The sequence below is a fragment of the Vigna radiata genome, chromosome 7 (assembly GCF_000741045.1).
Source record: "Vigna radiata var. radiata cultivar VC1973A chromosome 7, Vradiata_ver6, whole genome shotgun sequence".
Lineage (NCBI taxonomy): Eukaryota > Viridiplantae > Streptophyta > Magnoliopsida > Fabales > Fabaceae > Vigna > Vigna radiata.
The window spans coordinates 53922746-53950277 of NC_028357.1; the positions used below are offsets into that span (position 1 = coordinate 53922746).

The 27532-nt window shown below is 31.5% G+C and overlaps 4 protein-coding genes across 5 annotated transcripts; 2 read left to right on the forward strand and 2 right to left on the reverse strand.

Annotated features, from left to right (window-relative positions):
* Positions 1-5291: 5291 nt before the first annotated feature.
* LOC106766658 (auxin-responsive protein SAUR71) lies at positions 5292-6017 on the forward strand. Its single transcript, XM_014651372.2, has one exon. The coding sequence runs from the start codon at positions 5586-5588 to the stop codon at positions 6015-6017; it is 432 nt and encodes a 143-aa protein (XP_014506858.1). The 5' UTR covers positions 5292-5585.
* A 1634-nt stretch (positions 6018-7651) lies between these two features.
* On the reverse strand, positions 7652-12016 carry LOC106766870 (protein DEK). The gene is made up of 11 exons (XM_014651644.2): positions 11536-12016; positions 11362-11395; positions 10321-10400; positions 10113-10172; positions 9809-9919; positions 9644-9724; positions 9187-9243; positions 8690-9074; positions 8331-8428; positions 8211-8241; positions 7652-8116 (listed from the first exon to the last, which is right to left on the reverse strand). Exons 1-11 carry the CDS (start codon positions 11836-11838, stop codon positions 7974-7976), a joined length of 1383 nt encoding a protein of 460 aa, XP_014507130.1. The 5' UTR covers positions 11839-12016; the 3' UTR covers positions 7652-7973.
* Positions 12017-18365: 6349 nt separating this feature from the next.
* Positions 18366-22560, forward strand: LOC106767259 (recQ-mediated genome instability protein 1). 2 transcript variants are annotated; one of them, XM_022784320.1, is made up of 8 exons: positions 18366-18900; positions 19058-19228; positions 19579-19724; positions 19932-20035; positions 20175-20899; positions 21218-21328; positions 21415-21543; positions 21681-22560. In XM_022784320.1, the coding sequence occupies exons 1-8, from the start codon at positions 18475-18477 to the stop codon at positions 21843-21845; spliced, it is 1977 nt and encodes a 658-aa protein (XP_022640041.1). In that variant the 5' UTR covers positions 18366-18474; the 3' UTR covers positions 21846-22560. The 2 variants fall into 2 exon arrangements, with proteins under 2 accessions (XP_022640041.1, XP_014507595.1); XM_014652109.2 differs by having other exon boundaries at positions 18369-18900; positions 19932-20065.
* A 165-nt stretch (positions 22561-22725) lies between these two features.
* LOC106766659 (11-beta-hydroxysteroid dehydrogenase 1B) lies at positions 22726-25734 on the reverse strand. Its single transcript, XM_014651373.2, has 6 exons — positions 25435-25734; positions 25129-25321; positions 23933-24018; positions 23695-23826; positions 23418-23582; positions 22726-23206 (listed from the first exon to the last, which is right to left on the reverse strand). Exons 1-6 carry the CDS (start codon positions 25615-25617, stop codon positions 22919-22921), a joined length of 1047 nt encoding a protein of 348 aa, XP_014506859.1. The 5' UTR covers positions 25618-25734; the 3' UTR covers positions 22726-22918.
* Positions 25735-27532: the final 1798 nt, after the last annotated feature.

Below are 27532 nucleotides of genomic sequence, written 5' to 3' on the forward strand. Positions count from 1 at the left end.
GTTGTGTCTCGAACTGAACAATTGACTCAGATCTAAGTTGGATAAAAACAAGTCAATCAAGAATAAGTCAAGCCAAGTTAAGTTGAGTCAAATTTGAAAATTGTGCTTATGCCAAAAGCTAAGTTAGGTCATACCTAAGTTAGTTAAGTCAGGTTACTCCAAACTGAATTCAAATTAAGTCAAGTGATACCTATGTTAGGCTTATTCTAATTAAACTCGTGTCAAATTAAGTGAAATCAAACCAAAATTAAGTTTGATTTACGTTAAAATAGGTTAAATTAATCTAATTGTAGGCAAATCGAGTTAGATTAAGGCTGGGTCAAATTAAAAAATATTATACATAGATCAAATTTAATTTAGTTGAGTGTAATTCAAGTTAAATTGATATCAATTTAAATCAAACTTAAGTCAATTTAAACTCATATTAAGTTAGATCATATTTAACACAAATACAAAGTTGAGTTTAGATATTATTAATAAAATTTAAATTTTACATCTAATTTATTTTATTAAATATAGAATCAAATCTATGTTGGATATTAAAATATCTAGAGTATAATCACCCTACTCTCAATTAAAATTATTGTACATAATAAATACAATTTATATTCTAAAATATTATCAAAACCAGTCTTTCTTTTAAACACATGATTTTACATAAGAAATTTTATGAATGGAAATACAAGTTTAAAAAAAAGAAAGAATGAGCTTATCTACAAATAAATGGACCAACATGCCAGGTGGTTCGCACTGGCATGCAAGTTAATATTTAAAAAAAAAATACATGAAAAATTAACGAAACCTAAAAAATATTAAAAAGAAAAAGAAAAACAATAATAATTAAAGGGACAAATTGTCTTAAGATTTAGCTAAAATAAACAATTAAATTGTTGTTTTTTTCTTGAAGTATATAAGTTGACATGTAAAATTGTAAGTTAAACTGGTTTAACTTTCAAACTAAATAGAATAACATGTAAAACCTATTTTAACATGAGCTAATTCTCATCATACACTTTTGAACGTAATAATATAAAAACATATATTATTGCCTATCTAATTATAAGAAAAGTGTATATATTTTTACATTAATAATTAATTAAAGTAAAGATTAGAATTGTATTATAAGAAAGCGAATAAAATAAAATCGACAGTTGACTAAAGATAGACACAAACGAAGGCTTATTAAAAAGTCGTGTTTTTCCCAATAAAACAAATGGAAAGTTAGGAATAAGATCACTATAAGCTTACCACATGTCAGAAATGACAACTTGCGCGGGCCACTTTATGTTTCTTTCAATATTTTTTAAAAATTAAATAATACACGGAAACAGATTTAGTGTAAAATGAACTAGTTTTCAATTTAATTTTTTAAATTATTTTTCTAATATCTAAAGTTACTATTTTTTAGATCTTATGAAGTATTAAATTTCTAAGTTTAGTGTACGCAAAATATACTGTTTTAGTTTATATTTATTTTTTATTTGAATATTGATAAAGGACTTTTATTTTATATTTTTTTTTTAAAATTAAAACTGTCATGTTAGTGTCAAGTCTTAAATGATTAGTTTAAATTTTTTCTCCCCAATAAGCTAACAAGTATTATATGAAACTAAAAATAAAATATACTGATTTTAAACTTTAAAAGGAAAAAAAAAAAGGTTTTTTTATCTAAACAAAATTTCAACTCATTATGTAATAAAACATATGGTCATCGTTATTTAGTTATAGATTATCATATTGCTATAAAAATTAAAATATTGTGTCAATTATTTTATATACTTAAGAAAAAGTGATAAAATTCTTTTGATTTTCTTCATTAAAAATAAGGTAAAACTGTCGTAAGAAAGTTAAAAATTCTAACCCAATTATTAAAGGATAGCATGGATTGTCTATCAACTTTTTTCTAATTTTAAATTTTTTACATTTTTTATTGTTATATATGTATTAAAAGTATATTGTAAATGTTTTTAATTGATTAATTAATGTCTTTATGATTTAATAAATTAAAATAATTATTATTTTTACTTATTAAACTATCGTATTATAATTACTAATTAAAATTTAATTTGTAAATATTAATAATTTAAGTTACTATCCTTAAATAATATAATACAAAAAGAAAATTAAACTATCATTTGTTTTAATTTTTATTTAAAGAAAGAAGCTTATTCCATCCATCTCTAATATGTCAATTTAATGGTTTCGACGGGATATAACAAAGTGTATTGAGGAATTGGAAATTTGAACCCAACGAACTTGTAAATCATCCTATATATCACTTGTAAGAATCAGAAAAATATAAATAGGATCATTGGGTCTTAAGTTGGAACAACCAGTCCATAATCTAAGGACCTATTGACTTAGGAAGGGGTTTTCTGAAAGTCAACTTCTTCTTCACTTACCAGATTTCTCTCTCTCTAAAAAACTTGTTACCTTAACATTTTCTCCCCCTTCTCTCTAATTCTACAGCCAACAGAACCGATTAAAATTCGAATTGAAGGTGCTCTAGCATTTCCCGCACCAAGAGCTTCAATCTGAACCGAACAATTTCCTGTTCTGATCGATAAGCGTTTCCTCTTCTCTTCCACTGTTCTAGGACCTAGGGTTTTTAGTTTACGGTGCCTTGTGCATCTTCTTTTTCATTCTCGGTATATCCTAGCTTTAAGAGCTGTATTCTACCACCAATTTGGTGATTTGTAGGTTTGGTAAGGGTGTTGCCGCGAAAGTCACTCTTAGGGCGTCTTGGATTAACTATTTAGTGCAACTCAGAGGTAAGGGGAACTAGTTCTACTTTTCATTTTAGTTGAGTTATGTGAATGCATGATAATTTTTGAAGTGGTATGTTGTTGGAGGCATGAAATTGGTTCTAGTGACTTGAGATGCATGCATGGAAGTGTTTAAATCTGTGAATTTGGAATTTAATGACTATAAACTGTTTTGGAATGATTTAGACTGCTGAAATTGTGTGTGTTGGAACTGTTTGGATGGAAATTTTGTTGTAGTACTGTTAGATAGGTAGTCAAGTGTTTTTAGACTCAATTTTAGGCCATTCTAAAGGAAGTGAGAGAGTGATTTTGAGATTTAGGGGTTAGGGGTTGAGTTAAGCTATTGGGATGACTTAGTTGAGTCAAATTTGACTTGTTAGAAGTGTCTAAAGGGATAAAAACATCTTCTAATTGGTAAATCTAGATTTGAGTCCTTAGGTTGTTGAAAACTAAGATTTTGAGTATGAATTGATGCACAAACACTAAAGATGGGGATTAGGAATGTCTAGAACTAGTTAGGCAAGTTTGATTCATCATATAGATCAAGTTAGGAGTGCTAGAAATCCACCAAAAGGCCTAAAACGAAATGAGAGTGGGTGAGTTCTGCAAAATCTGCAGAAAATCTGCAGAATCCATGCCTGGGCGCCCTTTCCTGCTGTTTCCGGCATAAATGTGACGCCCAGGCGCCCGTAAAGGGCGCTGCTCGCCCTTTTTTACTGTTGTGTTTGTTTTTGATACTTTGTGGGGTTCCAGGTGTCCGTTTTGGACGTTCTTTAGGTCGTTTTGGGGGTTTTTGACCCTTCCGGAGCCATTGGTGAGGGTCTTCAAGCTGTTTGAATTACTTAAGTATTGATAATTAAAAGTCATAAAGAAATTTGTGTTAATAAGTGATTATTTTGTGAAAGTATGTAATGTATGAGTTGTTTTTATGACATGGTTGATGTTGTATGATGGTGTATGGGTTTGGTATGAGACAATATAGTAAGAATGCACTTGAATGACTATGAAATTTTATGTTTGATGAATCAAAGTGGTTTATGAGGTACATTATTGATTCAAGAGGAATATCATGTGATTTAAGGTGGTCGGATTGAATATGAAATTGAGATCTCTCAGTGAGATCAGTTAGTGTATTGAATGTATGTAAGAGGCTTCCACTATGGGGGTTATCCCTAACACTCTAACGACATTTCATTCTCACTTAGAGAGGATTGACGCGTGTGGTGAGAGTAGTGGGAGGTCCTAGGGTAGGCGCTATCACTAAAGGTCTATTCCGCGGTAACGGACCAGCCTTGTGTGTGGTCGGGTGAAACCCCTCGACAATGGCTTTGCAAAGCAGTAGAGGCCACCACAAGTGCACAACCTGCCCCAGCTCTATATACATTCTTAGTCCGAACGAGTCTAGAGATCTTAATATGATAGGATGATTATTTTGATGTGTTCTATGAAATTAATGTCTATGTTTATGAGGATTTGCAAGTTTATGTGGGTGTGGAGGTTCTCGGAAATATTAGATTGAATTGGATTAAATTGTATGTTTATTTGAGACCTAGCTCACCCTTGCGATGTATGTGTTTGCCTTCCTCCTTGTGATGATCATCCAATCCTTTAGATGTGAGCAGTAGGTGATGATGTGTCTCTGGAGCAAGCCTTGGAGACTGCAGAAGACCCAACTCCTAGTACTTAGGACTTCCATTAGATTCATACTAGTTAGTTCTTTATTTAAAAGACTTCATGTAATTGTCATATTCCTAGACCTTCATTCTATTATGTATTTTGGAGAATTCTTAAGATTTTAATTAGGTTTTATTTTCTCTCTATATTTTGGATGATTGTATATATATATATAAATACTGTTATCTTCATCTCTCAACTGCTTTTACATATTATAACAGTTGAATCCTATTATATTATATTATATGTGTATATAATATTTTGGGATGTCGCATCACTCTCCATATGGTCAATTTAAATACTCATTATATAACTCTTTAATGAAATGATGTAAAATGTGATTGTACTGTTTACTTTTCTTGATGTTATATTTAGGATGTTAAAAAAAACATCCTAAATATTACCGAAAAAAACTTTCTTAACAGAAAATATTATGAAAAATCTTATTATCCGAAAGCTTTTACTTTATTATTTTGGGTTGATTATTCTTAGGTTGCGGCGTAAGAACTTGTTCTCCCAGTTCTCACCCACCAACCAGCCTTGACTTTCCTCTTACCAGTTTTCTACATTGTAAACTGCTATGAGCGATTTCACACCAGTAGAACAATTCACTGCTATATTATATATTATATTCCTAATATAAAGCACAGTGTTCATTTATTAACAGCTTAATTTCCTTTCACCAAATACCATATTAATAAAATAGTAATTTAACGCCTGTAGACAATGATAGCCAACCCATGTTATACTAAAGTAAACTATAGTTTGCTTATCAAACATTTGACTCTTTCCACGCAGACAGGTCTTATATGTTAATTGTTTTTACATAGCACTTGCAATTAATTAGTCCAAACAAGAGGGTATCATTCCCTTTCCGCCACAGCATGCTATACTTAGTCTAAAAAAAGGATCAAAATCCACAGCATGCGCAAACTGACAAGAATTACAAAGAGTAAGACCGACGGCCATTGAAGGAACCAGCTTCTCTATATATAAGAAAACCAACCTTAACTTCCACAAACACAAACTCATCATCATTCTCTTGCCACCCCAGTATTCCAGCTTCTACGTGTATATAAATAATTTCTGCATAGAGTTGAAGACATTTCTTGTGTATATATATAGAAATAGTTTAAGAGTAAGAAAATGGAGTTTGTGAAGAAGTGGAAGAGAGTACTGGGAAGAAGCAAGAGATTGTATCCGGAGAACAGCTTAAGTGGAAGCTATGGCAGATTGAGAAACAAAGAAAGGCAACATAGGAAGAAGGGTTGTGTGGTTCCACAAGGTTGTCTTTGTGTCTACGTTGGAGCTGAGAGAGAGAGATTTGTGATCAAGATCGAGATAGCGAACCACCCTTTGTTCAAAGAGCTTTTGGATGGTGCTGAGAGAGAATATGGGTATAGAAACGATGGTCCTTTGTGCCTCCCTTGCCACGTTGACTTGTTCTGTGAGGCACTGACGGAGATGGAAATCGGCACCGCCGAAGAAGGTGTTTTGGGTTCTCATAGTTACAGTCACAACTCATGTTCAGTTTCTAATCCCAGATGTAGATATGCGACAGGGTCTTCGTTATTATGAAAACCTTGTGAATTATGATTATTGAAACAGATTCAACGATATGAAAAAGATTAGAACATGCTTTTTTAGTTTAAATTCTTTTGGTGAGTTCATCACTTTTGATGTTTGTTAGTTGGCAAAGGATCTAGGGTTGGATTGTTTAAAATATAAAATTCATTCCAGAAAAAAAATAAATTAATTTTGAACTAACTCAGGTTTTATTTTATCTTCAGAACATTCCAACAGTCGAATCTAGTTATATATTTTGAATTAAATAAATCATTTTAAATTAAATCAGACCAAATACACGGGAACCAGATAGTCAACTGCGAAGACTATCTAGTATGACCCGTCATTTTTTAATTGATTTTTCTTTATTTTTGGGTTTGGTAAAGTACCAGTGTTTCTGAGGTTTTTCTTGCATTTCCTTTCTTTTCATTGTAATAATTTAATGTATAAAAATATCCTCTCTTTATATTCTTACTCCTTTCTTACCCATGTGTTTTGAAGAAAAAAATTAGAAAATAATTGTTTTAAAATAATATATGATTGGACAATTTTAAATTATATTTATAAAGTAGGAATTTGAAGTACTTAGTAGTTTTCTTATTTCTTATCTTTTCATACTCTTTCCTCACATTCTCATTTTATACGCACGTGTGTATATATGTAATCTCTTTTTATTAAGATTAGGGTTGTGAGTTTGATTTACTTTATATTATCTATGCAATAATGTAGTTAATACTATATCTTGATTAATCAAATCATTATATCAATTGTTGAAAATTATTCTAACAATAATTCCAAGTAAATTTCAATATTAGTTTAAAATTTAGGTTTGAACCCTACTTAATTCTAAAAGAATAATTTAAACAATAAAGTACTCAAATTATGTTATATTTTTAGAAATGTTATATGTTAATTTAATCATGACACTTCAGACTTGTCTATATATTACAAAGAAAAAAAAATTAAGAGACTAAAATAATTCATTTTCTTACTTAAAATAAAATTGAGCTTAAGTTGATACAAGCAACAGTTCCACTTTCACAAAAAATAATGAAACTCTGGTAACCAAGTTTATGTAAACAAGTTTAAGCAATTATTACTCTGGAACAACATACTAAAAGCAAACACCGCCGCTGAAGACAAAAAAACGAACAAGATTAGTAACTGAATTTCGCTTTTTTGATTGGAATATGTAATTTAATACACTGTACACAAATGCACATAATAAAATAAAATATTACAGTACTAAATAATTATATTTAAACTAGTAAAATATGAAATTGAATAAAAGTTTAATTTTTTAATAAAATAAAGTTTAAAATAAATTTGTAAGCCAAATCAAATTTTATACAAAAAGAATTGTGTTTATTCTCAATGTTTACAATAAAATCAGTTTTCTATCAATATAACTAGATTGATTAGTATAAGTAAAAATAATTTATTCCTCTTAACCAAATAATATCAAATTCTAATGATGTTGAGTTAGAAAGACAAAAAATACTAATCACACAAAATATTTAAAATTTCTACAATAAATAATCCATAGCACTAAATAGCTGTTCATCAAGACAATTTTCCATAGATATAAGGCTCAAATGCTTATCAGCAATGAATTAGGAAAGTCTTCACAATTCACTAGAATCTCATGAAAGACTCGTAATCTGGGTTCGAGCTATTAAAATATTGCACGGTGTTCTGATTCAAAAGGCAATATTGTTTACACCCATGTAAATAAAACCTATTCAGTATACAAAGTAAAATTGAGGTAACCTCAATAATAAACACGGGTTAAAACTAAAAAATACAAACAAGTTGAGAATACCTATCATGGAAAAGGATCCCACTCAACAAATATTCATCAATACCTATTATAGAAAGAGACGGCTGCCACCATAACCATAGTAAGAAAATTTAGCTGCGGATTGAACCACATACCTCTATTTTCAGATTATTTATTAAACTATGATACTACAATGCCTCGTCTTCACCGTCATCATCTCCATCATTTGATGCTTCCTCCTTATCATTATCTGACATGTTATTAATTACATCTGTAATTATATCCTTCACCTCTGCTTTTCTATGCATTAAATCCACATCAAAATGAGTACCTGCCGACATTTCATTACAGAAGAGCCCAGTTCACAAAATCATTTCACACTTCTTAATTGGGGTTAGGGGAGAATTTAGAGAAACAGATCATACCAAGTTGTTTCAGGATATCGGATAAAGTTGCCTGCATCAAGAAATATAAATAAAAAAAATATTCAAAAAATGGTTATGCTGAAAAAAAAAAGAAATGGCGGAAAAAAAAACATTACTCACCGTATTGAAATCTACTTTCTTTAAAATATCAACTACCACTCGATGCATTTCATTCTTACTAGGTCCGTCTTCAGCTTTCTCGCTACTTTTACCTTTTCCTGTCAATGACATAAGAATCCAATGGTAAGAATGAAAAAATAAGGCAGCACAGGTATACATCATGAAACTATCAGTCATATAAAATTGACATTTTATGTAATTTGTCCACACATAAAACAGTTATATTAGAGCATAAAATTTTCCAGGGAAAACTCGAGCAAACGTGATCATAGGTTCCAAAACTCACTTTTGACCAACTAACAAACTGGCATTAGATTTAGTACAGATGATGTTATCAGCTACAATGAAAAGGACCCAACCTCCATCCTTAACTAAAGCCTTTGAAGACTTGTCGGTTCGTTTTTTGTCTGCAACCTTCCCTTTCGAATTCTGGTTATTACGAGCTATTTTTGAAGTAGATCGTTTTGGAGTTTTTTCATTGCTCTTGGCTGTCTCTACTGTAGTAGTCTTCTTTACTGGTTCGTCTTGGTCTTCATTCAGAGTCTTCCTCGAAGACCCATTGTGAACCTTTTCTTTATCTTCCTCTTTCTCTGACATGTTTTCGTCATCATGATCACTTACACTTTTTGGAACATCATTTTCCTCAGAATCAACTTCTGCCTCGGAAGGTTCAGAGACATCACTCTCCTCGACATCAGAAGACTGCTTTTGCTTTTTCCGAACTAGTGAGGTTTTCTTTTGCTTCTAAAACCAGATTAAATATAAGGAAATAAAACAGAAGAAAAAACATTATTAAGCATGTCATAACTAATGCAGCAAGCCAGAATGAACTTCAAGTAATAGTATAACAACACACCTTGGCAGGTGTTTCGGATTTGTTTGGGGTTGGCTTTCTGCCTCGCTTTTTACCTTTCTGAAACATAAAACCAAGCTTGAAAAACTCACGGCAATGTAAAAAAGGTCGAACATATAACACCATATTTTTACAACGAATTAAGACTCAATTACAATAATACAGGGCAGACATCATTACCCAGCTATTTTGATTGATTTAACTGTTGAAATTAAATTATGGTTTCAGAGATATCAAGTTGAATATGGCGAAATTAAGACAAAATCAGTTTCCAATTACATGGTTGAATTTCTCAGGTCTCTGGCACTTGGTTCTTCAATTTGCTAATTTTAGGATACTTGGTTGGAACAAACAATTTAAAATAACACCAATATACTAATAACAGAGGATAAATTCAATCACGAATTACAAGAACCTTAATTAATTCTTATACTTATACAATAATGTTGAACAAAATTACCATTTTTTTGTCGGCTAGAAGAACATCAGTTGTAGCATGCGGGGACACCAAAAATTCAAACAACTTTCCAGACAGTTCTTCCTGAAATGCCACATTGATCATAACTTGTTTATAAAGAGAAATTGTTACGATACAAGGATGGGAAAATGTTAGATAAACTTTTACTTTCTTCATAGTGGTCTTATTTATCGGAATATTAAGCACATTACAGAAGTCCACCAACTTTTCTTTCGCACATTTCTCGATCTTCTCCTTTGCCTTTGCTTTCTGTTTTTCCTGCCAAAAAAATTACGTAACCATAGTTTAAGCAGGTTAATAACAGACTCCGGCATTCAAAATTTGAAGGCAAAATGCACAATTGACCAAAATACATTAACTAACAAAATTTTCAATACAATAACAAATTGGATTAAGATTCATCTGCACAATAAGAAATAAAACACAAGAACAATATATGATGCAACCATACCTCATTGTCAGTCCACACATAGCCAGAAAACAGTCCTATATTTCTCTTTACTGCGTTTGCCTAAACAAAACAAAAAATGTAACTAGTATTCAATGAACAGCCAATATCCAGTCTTATACTGCCAGTCTCTTAATATATAAAACATAGGCATGAAAAACAAAAAAAGTCAAATAAACAATGGGAAAACATCTGAAGAACTGAGTTACACCTTTCCCCTTTGCCCAAAGAGTATTTTATGAAGCGCATGCAGGTTCTCATCAGCTTTTCTCTTTGATAACTTGAAAGCCACTGAAAAGTATAGATGTAAATAACATAAACACGCAACTTAGAGAAATATGACATAAAGAATAGAAAGTATACTACCAATTTGGAAATCTGTAAAACATCTCCACCACCGAGATAGTGAAGCATAGCAGAATTGAAATATGCAATTCCTCAGTTCACCATTCACACGTTAAAATGCGTACTTTAAACAAACAAAAAAAAAACCTGACACATGTTGAAGAAACAAGACAAGCCAAAAGCCTAACGCAAATAAAGTCGGTAAAAACAAGCACAAAGTCATTTCTTGAATCCTGATACTGAAGAAATACATGTTGATTTTGACGAGACACATAACTACTTTGAAGATATTAATATTAACCTAATGGAGAGAACGAACAGGTGACAAAATTAACGGAATCTAATCTAGTCATCGTTCCATGGATGTAACCTTGTGGTTTTGGTAACAAAATTTCAGGTCATTTTGCTATGATATTTACATTTCTTCCACCTCAGTTTTTGTCATGAAGTCTCTGTCTTCGGTGATTTGATACCAAGTTATAGTCACAATATGATGAATATAGACCTTAAACATGTCACCATGAATGACATGCTTAAATGGGTCATTTAAGTTAAAAATCGAAAGAAAAAAGTAAAGATTTTTGCTATGTAATAATGTTCATAATATTAACAGCTTTCTTGTCTCCAGTCCCTTGAGACATTAAGACTTAACATCTCTCACGGATAACTTTCTCTTCAACCAGAAAATCTCCGTGTGACCAATTAAACACGCAGGTCCTAAAAACACAAACCTAGTCCAAAAGACACTGTAGACAACATTCACAAATTACTCCATCCACTAACTCAGGGCAGTATACAATTGCCGAAATAAATACGAAGAAAGAATAACACATCAACAAGAGTACGCGGTGTCTAACACTACGGACTCTGTAAACTCACAAATCCATGTAACAACAAGAAGCCTTACCATTTGGAATGTCCTTGAGCTGCGTACCGTTGCCCTGAAACCCAGAGATTCATTCACACACGATCAAATCCAACAGTCTTTATATTAATTCGACAGAGAAGCGCAACATGAACTCTAAAGAAAACTTCAAAAGTAAAACATAAAAATTAACAGACCATATACTGCAGTATGTACCTTTTCAATTGTCGAAGCTTTGAGAGAGGAAGCCTTGTGAAACTTATCGGTCGAAGAAGCAGTGTACCTATCCACTGTTTTCCTCTCCCTAGTTGGTCTCTTACTAGTTGGCGTAGTGTAATCGCTTTCTTCTGCTGACTTGCTAGACTTCGCTTCGCCAGGCTCATCAGTCTCTTCTTTTACGTTTCCGTTTTCACTCACGTCCTTCTTCATGGAAGTATCTTCTTGTTTAGTGTGATTTTCCTCATCTTGAACTTCTTCTTTCGCTTGAGGCCTCTCGTTTTCTAGGGTTTCAGACGACATTGTTGAGAGAAGTTGAATTGCAAATAGAGTGAATCTCTGAGCAGCGGAGGGAGAAGGGTGAGTTATGATTAGATCGGAAAGAATAGTAAGATTGCGATTGGAAGAGACAGATAGAGAGGGAAATGGTGAAATGAATTTGGAGGGAAACAAAACCGCGCTCTTTAGTTTTTCAAATTTTGTGCCAATTTTCTGAGCGGTCGCTAGTTTTTTCACCTTCTTTTATTCGCTATCAGAAAAAACAAAATATCTATAAATTAACCCTAAAAATAATTAGAGCCTGCCCTTGTATTGAATTGGTGAAAAATGGTTAAAGTTTCTGAGTGATTTAATTGATATAACTATTTTTAAAAGAATAATAGAATTGTATATTTATAAAAAGCGAAATTATGTTATTATAATAAATTAATTTCAATTAAATAATAAGCTACAATTTTATTATCATTAATTGAGAATTTTATTATTATTATTATTTAAGATATAAAAAAACTCGCCTTGCTTTACTATAATCTTTTATTTTTATTTTGTCTTTCTTCACTTTCCAAGGTAATTCAAATAAAACAAAAGCAAATACTACAAAACCTGAGGAGGATAATATTCTCAATTATAATTGTCTACACACCATCCTTTCCCTCTTTTAAAAATCTTCTTTTACCTTTTCTTCCACATTTACATTCCAATACAGTATAAACAATTTTTTTATTTTATTTTTATATAAAATTAAAAAATATTCTTTTGACTTGTATTAATGTAAACAAGATATAGTTTTCAAGAATGAAAGTTAAAAGACACTGATCATGCTAGAAAATGACATGAGAAAAGTGAAGGGTTAAAAGAGAAGAGTGAAGGAATACACAGATTAAAAAAAAACTCAAAAAAATTGGGGAGGGGAAAGACGAAATGGAGTATGAACTAGTTATTTTCATAGTTTTAAATGTGTTTGTGAATTGAATTTAGCCATTTTAAAAATAAACAAAATTTACTAAGTCACTTGTGTACTTAGCTGAAAATGTATCTGTGGTGCATTTTTATTTGATTTTTAGTTAAAAATATATTTAAAATTAATGTAGAAATTACATTCGTGGTTCAATTGAAATAAAATTTAAAATAAAATTAATTTGTGCAGTTTAATTCAGAACAATTTTTCAGTTTTTGTTGTATTTTTTTATGAATACATGTATTTGGTTTTGTTTCTCTTACATAAAACTAAATGGTGAAGAATAAATTTGTTATATGCTCTAATATAATTAAATACGTTTCTTTTAATATATATATATATATATATATATATATATATATATATATATAATATTAGATAACTTGCTTACACTTATTTTAACAAATAAAATAAATGGTTGTAGTTATGTTATATTTATAAATTTTGACATGAATACTAATAGTGTGTTGTTTGTGTGGATGTTGTTATTTGTGTTAATATGCAATGATGGAATTGTAAGATTTGTCGAGTTGGTTTGAGGTGATTTGAGAAATTAGTGAGATTTGAAATTCTGTTACTTTACTTAGATTCGGAGTAATTTAGGATTAAATGTCTAAATTGTAAAATTAAAGATATGAAGCATGGAGGTTGTTGGTGGAATCAATTTCCGGGACATCGTATTGGATTCTAACTCTACAAAACAAAACAGAATGCAAGTGTATTCGATTTCACTACTACCTGCATAATCGATTCCACCAAAGTTTCTAGTATTGTGATTGATTCAATTCTAAAAAGACAATGTGTTATTCGATTGATTTTATGTTCAACTAAAAATTACAATTTCAGTTAAGATCAAACAATCAAAAGAGTTAATAATGATCATGACGACGATGATATTAATACTAATAATAATATAATTTATTTTCATGTCAAAAATATTTTTTAATTATTATTTTACATTACTAATATTATAAAGAATATTTTCGTAATCTTCAAATTCTATTAATTAAACAATTTTTTTAATCTGTTAAATCATATACTGATTTTCACAAATTTTATTTCTAATTTTACTCTCAATCACCTCAAAATTCCTTAAAAAAAATAACAACCAACTCACTATCATATCCTTTCAAATTCATTCACTTCCCTTCTTCCAAATCCATTTTTCAAAATGAACACAACCTAAATTATTTATAAAAAATTATGTCTCTTTTGTATATTTCTCCTTCACCATTTGGTAATTTAATGTTCACATTACTCAAATAATTATTCCTCCACCTCATTCATAATATTAAATTAAAATTATTGACTTATTAATATCTTAGATTATATGCATAAATCAATTTAGTCACATCAAATTTGTATTGTCATAGGTATGTATGGTACATAAACATACATTTAATACATTCAATAATAATGACATGTTATTGTCTACATCTTTTTATTTGTGTTAAGTTTTGTAAATTAAATTAATTCATTTATAGATTTTATCTTCATTAATCTTTACATTTATTTTGTTTTTTCATTGTTTTGTATTTCAATTGTTCTATGTTTGTTTTATCTTTAATATTTATTTTGAGTGCGTATGATAAACAAATAGAAAACATTCTGATTTAATAAAAGATAGAATCTAGGGAAGCATGAAAAAAATGGTAAAATTGGAAATTTTATAAAGAGATATAAGATTGAGCACCATTTTTTTTAGGCTAAGCATGTTGCAATTGAGCACCAACTTTTTAAGGTTAAGTTGGTGAGGTCGAGGATCAGGTTTTTTAGGTTAAGTCCAATAGAGGTCAGGTTCTTGGTCAGTCAGATTGCTCACCCAACAAGTTGTAAGTTAGATAACATAATTTTGTAAGTTTTCTTGGGTAAGAATTGAGTCGACGGACAATAATATCGGGCCTGACGTGCAAAGCATGGGTATTTAATAATGTTTTTTATGAGCCTTTTGTCACTTCTCTCCATTCTCTTCTGTTTTCATTATTAGGAATCAACTTTAGTGTGTTTAAGAGACCTTTAGAGGTTGAGAAAGGTGTGAATAAGCTAATTTTTGTCGTTTATGGTCTCATTTTTCTTCTATGTTGGGTTTTCCCTTTTAGGGTTGAAAATGATACGAGATGAGAATTGGAGACGGAGATAGGAAAGGGAAACATAGTTCAAGCATTAACAATTGCTAAGAATATTGGGATATGACTTGCTAGTTCTTTATGATTTTAATTTCTTCCCAAACTTTTCAATTTGTAAACCATGAGTTCTCTGTCGTGAAAAACTAAACTTATTGTTGAGATTATATATAATAAATTAATTTTTTGTGTATTTTTGTGATATTTATATTTGTGTTTTTTCATTTCGATGTTAGTATTTGATTAATATATATGCTTAATATTTTTCGTGGTTTCATCACCTGTGATTTGATTGTTGGTTTTTGATGTATTAAAAAATGTCTTTTGAATCCAAAATTGTAATTAAATACATAATGAAATTTTTATGCAGTGATAAAACACAGTGCATTAATAATCCTATATATATTATCAATCTTAATGCAGGTTTTATTGTTGAGAATTTAAAAAATTGGAACTTGACAAGTATGATAGGTTTAAAGTCACTCTGAATATGATTTGAGTATATTTGTAAGTTAATTTTGACTTAAAATTATAATCGTGATATATGTGAATGCATAAGAATGGAGTGGATAAAATATAGTATGGACAATTGAAAATATTATGTTAAATTCCAGTTACACACCAACTGATAGAAGCCTCCATTGAATTCATGCTTGGAGAAGCTTCACGGAAGCATAATTGGCAGCGGATGAATGAAGCAATGATGATTGATGAAGTGTATCCAAGGTGTTTGATGAAGGTCCGTGAGAGGTTGGTGATGGTGTATTGGGGAGTTCTAACTCAGAGAGCTTTTCTAAGGGGAAAGGAGCTAGAGGAAGTGCAAGATAACAAAGCACAAAGGTGAACTTGAGAGTGAAAGCTGAAATTTGGCAGCATTTATTTACTTCAATTCAAGTTCCTTTACAAAGGATTGAATCCTCTCTTTTATAGATGAAGAAAGGTTCTGAAATGTGCATGGGAAGCTACTCAGGTTACACATGAAGTGTGCTAACTAAGCTATGAATTGAACACGTGAAAAATGCAATGAAATGGTGCTCCACATGTGAGTTTCGTCCAGCTCCTTTGTTGCACATGGAAAATGGCATAAGTGTGGCTAGCTTGGTATTTTCCATGTGCAAAATGTGTTTAGCAACTCCTAGCCACGAGTGATGCCTTATTCTTCCTTTTGATGATCTACAAATCAAGTAAACATATTTAGTTATTGTAGAAGAAAAGGTTTAGTAAAAAATACTCCATAGAAGTAAAGTAGTGAGTGCTCCCTCTTCTTCTTGTATCTTCTTTGACATGGTTCTTGTTAGAGATCCAATACGAAGCTTGGATGGTCCACCATCACCAACTATGCGACAAAAATACGAAAAGAAAGTTTGATATTGTTTTTGTGATTTTATTGTTTAATTGGGTTATGGATTACAATAGTCATCATGTGTTGCACAAATTATTTAGGAGGGAATACTTTTTATACTATGACTGTTGCATTTGTTGTTTTGCACCAACATAACACAATAACTCGTTGCTTGAGTGATCACACACCCCTCAATTACTTGCAAGTTTTCACTTAATAAGTATAATATTAAAAGTTAATCATACGTGACTTAAGTGGTATGTGATATTCAATTTGGAGATACTCATTTTCAATAAAACAATAAAACTTCAATTAAACTAATGTAAAAAAACAACAACACAATTTTCTACATATCATAACATACACACAAAGCGAACACATATACCTCTGAGTCACTTACAAACCTAATAATCACATTCTTCACAAATATAAACAAAAACTTATTATATAGATACATATTACCTCGTTTTACATAAATGTTTCAAACTTGAGTTTCATTCTAAATATAGTCAGTTGGAATACATAACAATTGCATATTTGGTAGTGGACATTGACCAAAGCCATTTTGTTATGTGTAGTTAAATGCACCAATGATTTCACATTTATATTTTTGTGGTCTTATATTTGTTTTCTAATTCAACATAACAACAAGCCAAAGAACAATGCCCAAAACCCAATCAAATAATTTATCCCACGCATGTCTACACAAATAAACTATAATATAACTATATGTATCGTTTTCATATTTTAAATAAAAAATAACAAAAAAATTACGTAATTTATCCACTGTGAGAATATAATCGCAATCCCATTTTATTATTTGATCTAAAGTTAAACCAAATTTCACAAGATAAATATATATATATATATATATATATATATATATATATGTTGATTTTTTTTTATTCATTAGATATATAAATTTCACGTTAATTTTTTTTGGATTTTTAGATTAGTTTATTATGTTGAAACAACTACACCCAACTTTTATTTACGTTTGCTTTTCAATCAATAAACATAAATTCACGTTTAAAATTATAACATACATAAATTTATATTTATCCTAATTATATCTAATCTATAATAGACGAAAATAAATCTAAAATAATAAACGTCAAAAATATTTTTTAACGTAAGAAAAAAATCTAAAATAACAAACGTTAAAAATATTTTCAGTGTTAGTAAAAAAAAAGTTTTAAATTACACTATAATTACATTATATGTAACAATTTTGTTGAATTTGAGCACCATCTTCTAAATTTTGTTAAATTACACTATAAAATGAAGTTTTAAATTACACTTAAGCTTGTGTATTTATCCAAATAAAGTTTGAAGATTGAAAAACAAGTAAATCTTAAAAAAAAGAAGAAGAGTACAATGAAGTTGAAAATATAACGTTTAGAAATGAAAGATGTACAAAATTTTACAAAAGAAGTATCCAAACTTACATAACATTTCACCTTACAATAAAGATTAAACAATGATAATAATAGCAATAAAATAAAACAAAAATTATATCAAAACCATCCTTCGTCCATCTCTCTTTTCACCTTTATTTTTTATTTTTTTTTTTGTATTTATCATATTTTTTTATGTCGTATTATGTTAAATTTATTCAAATTGATATTTGACAAATCTCAATTAATTTGGTATTATTTTATATGTATTTGTGGTACAAGTAAATGATAAACATGGTTAGTGAGGGTTATTTAGAAAGTTTAAGAATGACTTAATTTTAATATCATTATTTGACATTAAATTTATAGATAATCATAAATGTTAAAGTAAAACTCTTCCTATAAAACATAACAATATGTTCATGTTTTGTTATGTACTTCAAATAACACAATGATGTGAGATGTTCACATACACATGTAGATAATGTCATATTTAATATTTTTTTATATAAAAAAGCTTAAACAAATATATATTTTTTTTAATTTTTAATTAAATAACAAATGTGTTTATAATAATCTGAGTGGAAAACCATTGGTGGGCACTTAAGAGTGGAAAAGAAGGGTAGGAAGAAAAGGAAACAAAATGGTATCTTTGAAAAAAATAGGAGGTGGATTGAAAAATTACGAGGGTGTAGAAAGAATGAGTTAGGCCCAATTTTAGGAGCAAAAACGAAAAACCACAGTTTTCAATCCCTGGCGCGCTGAAGAGTGGAGTAGAGAGACCCAATTCCCTCCTCATTCTGAGAGAGCCACTTCACATTTTCAAAAATTCCTGCAGAAATGCCCGTACGCCGTCTCAGACTCGATTCCGACACCGACGAAGAAGAACAACACCCACCCCAATCCCAACCCCTACCACGGCCACAGCCACAGCCGCAGCCACATTTTCCGGAGGTTCCCGTTGAAATCTCCGACGACGACTTCATCGACGTCGCTGAAAGCCTCTCTCCGCCCTCCCCTTCCTGTCCAGTCTTTGACTTCCTCCGCCGCCTCGGTCTGTCTCTCAAGAGAGGCTGGCTCGCTTCCTGTCTCCGCCAACTCCAAGTCTCTGTTACGTCCTTCGAACACCTCGACGTTGCCGCGAAAGCCAAACTTTGTTTGGAGCAGTTCCTTTTCGCCGACATGAATTTATGTGGCGCCGGCGTTCTCCCTCTTGGCGTCGATTCCATGCACCTTCGCGTTCTCCCTGGTCCCTACGTTTTGCAGGTGGGCACTTTCTTCTTGTTGGTATAATGTTGAATGGAGTTAGATGGTTTGTTGATATGTATTTTCCGCTGATTTGATACATAAGAGCTGTCGATTTTTATTCGTGGGATTTGGAGACCTGTGCATTTTCACCGCAATGTTCAGTTCATGGTTGTAGGTTGATGAAATAATTAATATCACTTGTCCCCTACGAGGAAGATACGAACAAGCACCTCCTGGACCTAAGAGGTGCCTCAAGTTGTCAATGACTGACGGTGTTCAGAGAGTCTTTGGAATGGAGTATAGACCTATCAAAGCGCTTGAAGTTTGTGCCCCTTCTGGTTTAAAGGTTTCTTTCTCTGTTGTGGCATACCTTCCTTTAATTTGGATGGGATAAATCTTAAATATAGTTCTTTAGGCTGCGTGGTGCTATTTTTCGATTAGAATTGGAGTTTAACTTTGGTAATCTATGTGATCTATTAATGCATGCTTTTATGCAGCGTATTATCGGGATGAAACTCCTATTCGGTCTATTCTTAATTTTCTTGTTTTTGTGTGTGGTTGGTTCTCTCTGGGTTTTTCACTTCCATATGCAATCTCTTCGTTTATCATTTCCACATGTCTGACTAGCTTAAGTGTTTTGGTTAAGTTACTTGTCACTGATAGAGTGATGTAGAGGGGTTTATTTGACACTTGTAGGTTGCTATCTCTAATGTACATGTGCGTCGTGGACTTCTAATGTTGGTCCCTGAAACCATTGAAGTTTTGGGGGGATTGGTTGAGGAGCTGGATGCTGCTCGAAAACGACTGGTTGAAGAAATAAACAAGCCACCTAGGGGGAAAAGGTACCAATTATTTCAATTTGTTTATTTGGACCAAACTGTGCAATTGGAAGTTGTATGATGTCTTAACGTGGAAGCTACATTGGTGCAAACTTTTTGCTGCCTTATTCTATTACCATATGTAATTTTGCTGCCTTATTCTATTACCATATCTAATTTTGCTGCATATAGGTAAACCCTGATTTGGTGGTCTTCATTGTCCTCATGCAGAAACAAAAATGGAGAGCTCCCTCCTTTAGCTACTAGAGCAACACTTGCTGCGTGGCCTCCAGGTGGGGTTGATAATCGTGCGTGCAATGGCTCCACACTGCACAGTACTGTTTCTTTCCAAGAAAACAACCAAGGTTCACTTTGTGTTACAAATAAAAGTGTTTATGTGTGTGGGTGGTAGTTCACATCTAATGATGTTGACGATTTCCCAACTTTGTCTCTTCACGAATGCTTTAACTACAGGTGCTGGCCGAAGCATACCTGGCACTATTAACAGCTTAACAACTGAAGATACTTTGTCCATGGGTGCACACAGTGCTCCTGCTAATTCAATACACCGCATGTCATCACATTCCATGGGTGCACACAGTGCTTTAACTACAGGTGCTGGCCGAAGCATACCTAGCACTGTTAACAGCTTAACAACTGAAGATACTTTATCCACGGATGCACACAGTCCTCCTGCTAATTCAATACACGGCATGTCATCACGTTCCAACGCCATGAATATGGATACGCCTAGGGATACCAATCCTGTATCCCATGCTAGTCCTATGTCTAACCGGCTCTCTTCTGTAATCTCAAAGGCCAAGGAGATGCACATAGATGCTTCTAATGCAAGGGAATGTTCTATTGACAATCAGTCTTCTAACATGGATTCAAATGTTGCAGCTGCACATATTGACACAGTTAATATAACACCAGAAAATTCTGTTGGTATTGAGTGCTCTCCTGTTGTTTACAATGTTGAGACAGATACAGATGGAACTCCTGTTGCTACAGATACTATTCTGCATAGAACCACATGCACTGCTTTAAATACTAGCGATGTCCAGATGGTCGATGCCCTTAACCATCCACTCATACTGTCTAGAGACCAAGAGGTTCCTTTCACATACATAGCTAGTTTGTCAGTCAAGTGGGCTAAAATGAAGGAGGAAGCTCCTTCCGTTCAGGGGAAAATCAAGGTAAGATGTTAAACTGTCTGGTGATTTGGTTTCTGAGTATGAGTAGCTGGAAACTTGGAATGACTACTTACCAACATGTTTTACTACAATATTAATTTCTGTGGTCCGAATCCTCTTGTTTGTATTATATCCTCTTTATATTATGTGTCATATCGTTTGAGTTTGAGATTTGAATATGAGCTATTTGTTGCTGTTCCGTGGTGAAATAGGCTCTTGTCTGGAATTTTCTTCGGAGCATGTCTTCATTCTTCCAACTGACGCTTAACTCAGTTTTTGCAATCTCGATTCTTTCTAAGTGTAAGTGTATATTTTTTGTAGTGCTTTTTGACTGGTGTAAAAGGATTCCAGTTTAAGAAAAGGACAACATATGAACTTCAGGCGTATGTAGACGATGGTAGCCTTATTTCTGAAATCCTTGTCGATCATAATGTGAGTTTGCTCTAGAATTCAAGCTTTTATCCCATGGTCTTTATCTTTTAACTGTAAGAAGTTGATCACTGGTATAAATAATTTAGGTTGTAGAGAAAGGAATTGGTTATTCTCCTGAGGAGGTAACTGCAGCTCTTTCTTCCCCTGACACAAAGATTGTCCACCAAATGAAAGATACAATGCGTAAATTTCAAGCATTTTTAGCAAACTTTGAGGTAAATAAAAGTTCTCTAGCTGTAGATACACGGGAATCTGACAGATTCTTGCAAGTTTTACGTAGTTAGATGGATTGACTACAAATCAATAATCGTTTTTTATTCTGTTAATTATCATCTTCACGTTTGTTGTCTAGGGAATAATTCTTGTGGAGTTCAATAAAAAAAACCCCCTTCCACTTGCTCTAGAGATGAGTCAAGGTTGTCCTCAGTCTGATGCATGGTTACTTCTGAGAAGGCTGAAGTCTCTTCAACCTCCACTAGTTCAAAACCCTACGGATCCGATTGAATTATCCCCGTAATTATGTGAATGACTTGCATTTTATAATTTAGCCTGGACAAAGTTGTGCTCAAAATGATTACACCACCAAGCAAATAAAATGTAATCATTGCAGACCTTAATATCATGATGAATGTAGTACCATTCAGCACACTCCACCATAATACTCGAGTTCCGAGACCCTGCATAACTAAGATGGACATAGAAGAATGACGATGTGAGAGAGCATTTGTTGCTGAACCAACCTGTATTCTGGTATTGTGACTGGAAGGTTGAATTTTTATCCATGAATTTTAGATGTAAGAAATGCAGGTAATATTAGCCAGGGGAAAAGTCGGTGTTCATTTTCGTCAAATCGGGGCAGGTGGATCTAACATGGCTTTGGGGGAAAGAGGAAAGAATCAAGATTATAATGTTATTAAAGGTTGCCTGGTATTTAAACCACTGGTGAAGCACGGATTGGCTTTATATATTTTCATTGTTCTTGGTGTAAAGGTGTTCCCATTGGAGGTTTATTTGTTGGATGATATTGTCTATATCTACAACCTAAGGATGTATTGCAATTCATGAATGGCCATGTGATTTGTTCTTGTAATTTGAAATGTAACTTCTGTAGTGGATTTTAGCTTTGCTACACGTAATCTTAAGTAGTTTTTGTAAAGTTTGCTCTGGCATTTTCATCATCAATGTACCTCCGACATTATAATGATTAAAACAGTCACAAATGTACATGTTTGGGAACAACTCTGAAGTATTTTTCTGGTGAGTAGCTCTGAAGATTAATGAAAACTGTTTCACCTCTCCCGTATTGTATGAAATACCCATTCAATTTGGAAATAAGTTTTTTATAATCAAAATAAAAACATAAAAGATTTTCGTGATCTTAACAATTGGCTGAGCGATAAGAGTGACAGTTGATTTCCTTAAAAAACAGTTAAACTATTTTCTTACCAATCTACGCATATGACTAACCAGAAAGACTTAATGCCACGCCACAAATGATTTTTATTTTTTGAAAAGGTGAAATAGCTTACAACAATATATATTATTTCCACATTAACATGGCATGGCCAGATTGTAATATAAAATTGATGTTTAGTTGGGTTTGATATTGGGACTTCTCACTGACTTGGGATTTATATATTTCTTCAAGAGTTTAATATCAATGACCTTCTTGCTGCTAGCTGGATCCTCCTCCGCAGACTCCGAAGTCAGTGACCGGCGGTTAAGAAACCCTAACACTTGAGGGAAAAACATCTGCCAATAGAACATTGTCGTAAACCAAGCTGGTTCTGTCAAGTACGAGTCCCCACGGCAAACGCTATTCACAATTGCTTTGGCAGCTTCTGTCACTGATTTTATGGGCACCACACCAACTTCCATCTGTTGCCAATAAACCAAATGAATAAATTAATAAAAGGAATGCGTTAAGAGAACCAAATCTTTACAATGAAAAGCAAGCACAAAACTTGAGCCATTTTCAACTATACGAGTTACAGAAGCGAAGATGAAATTCTGATTAGAACATTAGGAAATAAAACGAAAAACATTTTAAAAATTGGATCTTTTTGTCTTAAAAGTAAATATAGCTCACATCTCTTATTTGTTGATCAAAAACCATCTTGCCATCCTTGGATAGGATCTTCCCTTGAGACATTTCTGACTCTATCAGCACTGGAGTGACTATAGTTATTCCTACGTCTCTTCCGAATTCAGTTCTCAGAGTCTCATATAGGCTGATCACTGCTGCTTTGCTGGCCTGAAGAATTCAGAAAGCTACAAATTGTCATTATCCGCTACAGATTGACACTAGAAATATATCATAACAGAAGCTTAATTAATTGGGTTGTTGATAGGGTCTCGTCTGTTACATTGTAGATACTCATCCTCGGAACAGGCATCCATCCAGTATAAGAAGCTACTGCTACGATCTTTCCTTTGCTTTGTCTGAGGTGGGGGATTGAAAAGTAAGTGCTATATGCAGAACCCCAGAAGTTAATGTCCTGTTAAATAAAAGATTTATCATCTGAAAGTGATCAATTGGAAATGTTCACAATCTATTCCTCTTAATCAGCTGCAGAGAAGAGTTAATATAGATAAATTCTTTACCATTACTGGTGCAAAGTTTGTGATATCAGTGGTGTCCTCAAACATGCTGACAGCATTTATTCCGGCATTGTTCACCAAATGATCCACTGCAAAAAAGGGTAATATTCAACGACTGATTAGCCATAAACATGAGACATTTATATGCAAAAATACTAACTCTTCTCATCACTCTGGTTAATTCTGTTGTGGGTTGTTATCAATGTTAGGAACTAGTGCAAGAAAATGAGAGACCTATATAAGCACTTCTTGATGTTTCATTGTGCTGTTAGAAGAAAACGAACAATTTAAGTTTGTATTCATTAGGTGATATCATTTTTGAATTTCTTAGAATGTTTGTCTGTAGCTAATTATCATTAAGTGAATAATTAATTATCATAAATGCCTTTCAACTAATCTAATTGAAGGAAATTTGACCAACTGAACTTCCAAAGTCGAATACGAAAATAAAGACATGGTGCTAGGATTAAACATCATGCACTCAAAATTTTTTAGCCTTTGGGAGACATACACTCATATGTATGTGTGGGTGGTTTGGACATAAGGAAATTCAAGATGTCTAAACACACAAATTTATCCTCTTAAAGTTAGAGTGGACGACAAATCGAGTCGGATACGAATAGTATTTATCTGTTATTCAACAAACAACAGAAAAAATTCATCCACTACTCATCTTTAGATACTTGTTTAAAAGATATATGTGGGTATTTTAAAATATATAAGTATACGTGGATATTTAAAAGAAGATTTTATAAATTTTTAAAATAAAATCACAAAATAATTAAATAAAATAATATTTAAATTAAATATAAATATAAATTTTATTTTTAATTAAATTTAAATAAATTAAAATATAAATTAATTTTAATTTAAATTAAATTAAATTTAATATTTTTTTTTTGCAAATAATGGATACATAAGGGTATAAATAGCATGATAACATACCTAACTAGATTATAAGAGGATATTAAAATATCTGTTATTTTTTATCTATGAGTAATAAATATTTGAGAATACCTTCGCGGATTTTATCTAAGAATACCCACAAACATGAATCTATTTTATCATCCCTACTCGAGATGCATCATAAGATCAATATATATATATATATATATATATATATATATATATATATATTATTAAAATAGACTTGTTAAATAACTCTATAATCATGAAATGTAAGATTAAGAAAAAGTTACATCGTCCAAAGTGGTTGATTGTTGACTCAACAAATCGTCGACAATCTTGAGGTCTTGAAACATCAGCAGGAATAGTGATCACATCAGGGGATCCAAGTAATTTGGCATTGTTGGCAACCTCTTTTATTAGATTTTCTCTTCTAGCAACAAGTGCTAGATGCGCCCCTCTTTTAGCATACTCATATGCTAGGTACTTTGTGAAACAAATCAGAAAAACCCACAAACAAAACCAATTCCACTCAGTGAATTACAAAAACTAATTGGTAGTTGAAAGGTAAAAATGGTTCAAAACATGCAAGAACGTACCTCTCCTATGCCCGAGGAAGCTCCAGTGATAAGTACCACTTTTCCTGCTACATTCTCTCTAAAAATTGATCTTACGATGAAACGGAGAATCTTGAATAACAAAAATGGTGGTAAAATTAGCACCAGAATAGCCAAGCTTAGAGGGGGAACGAGAACATTCAACATTGCATGAATGAAAACCATTGTTTTGATGGAAGAAAAAGAAGAGACCAAACAAGACACATGAAAGAGTCACTCAAGCTCGGTCTTTATTTTGAGCTCTTTAATGTTGGCATTTAATTTTGCATGGAGCTAAGCAACACGTGGAGCTTTTCCCCCTTCTAATACGGATAGTTAGACGTGGTAAAATAGGTATGATTTCATTAGCACATGGTATTTACGTGACTCAATAAGTATAGTCTCGTATAGTCTCATGAACATGTGGTTTATCATTATAGTCTTAAAATGCGTGTTATTAATATGTGTTAATAAATATAGTCTTATGTTAATAAGATGTGTCAAAAATTGCTTAAGATGTTTGTTAGTTAGATGTGTCAGAGTTGATTTGTACTTTATTATTTAGATGTGACAAATAAGTATGGTCTTATAGGACGTTAAATAAATATTAATTGAATGTGATCAAATAAATATGATTTCATGAATATGTGACAAAATAGGCATGGTCTTGTCTACATGCGTTATTTATGTGTGACATTTCATTTACGTGTGTTATTTATGTGTGTGTCAGAATAGGCATAATCTCATTAATATATGATAGTTAGACGTGGTAAAATGGATATGATCTCATGAACGCGAACGCGTATTAGCCAGACCACACAAACGTGTTATTTAGATGTGTTATAAATGGTGTGATCTTGAATGTTATTAGATGTGTCAAATAAGTATGGCTTTTAGATACTAAATATATGTAAATGTATCAAAAGAGGTATGACCTCATTAACGTGTAATAGTTATAAGTGACAAAATAGGTTTGGTCTCGTGTAATTAGAGTTATCTACATAGGTATGATCTCTAAATGCTAAATACATGTTGTTAGATATATCAAAGTTGATATGGTTTCAAAATGTTACATTTTAGTAAGACATGACAAATAAAAATAATTTTTTAAGACATGATATATATATATATATATATATATATTAGTTAGAGATATTAAAATTGATATAATCTTATAATGATGTACATGTGTTTGTTAGATATGATAAATAAGTATTGTGATATTATACTAATAAGTTAGACACGTAAAGATATATATATATATATATATATATATATATATATATATAATAATAATAATAATAATAATAATAATAATAATAATAATTAAGCATGGTAAAATAGGTATAGTATCCTAAAATAGGTTGTTATATTACTTAAATGTATCAAAATATACCTGATTTCAAAACATCCAATAATATTAATAAAATATCTCTAACCTCAACATTATGTACATATTAATTAAACATGACAAAACGTATGTAATAATAAATAAATTAGTTAAGTTTAGCAAAATAAATACAATTTGAAGACATTTGTGGCTCCTAAAAATTATAAAATGACTATAATAACATTATATTGAATATAAATATGTCATTTCTTAAAATATAAATCCAAAAATTTAAGAATAATAAAAACATATTGATGGAAGAACTTTTCTTCTTTCTTCCTCTCTCTCTTTTTTTTTTTCACATGGTAGTTACTATTTTCTACCACTCTCTTTATTTTTTATTTTTATAATTTGATGCTTTTTCGAAGTTAGTTTTTAATTTCAAGAAGTTATAATTTTTCTTGTTTATTATATCTTTGCTTTTATTTTTATCATACTTTGAAAATTACTTAAATATTAAATAATGAGGAAAAAACTGAAAATAAATATCTTATTTAAAATTATAGTAAAAATAAATAAATAAAAAATCATGTTTCTTACTTTTAGAGAAGGAAACCTAATCCGGACTCTTACTTTGATGCAATGTTCTTGGCTTTGTCGCACATATCTCATATTATAAGAACATTTTTTACTTGGTACATTAAAAAATTCCTGTTAAAAGAAAACTAAAGATAAATTTAAAGATATTTTAATGATTTTAAAATTTAATTT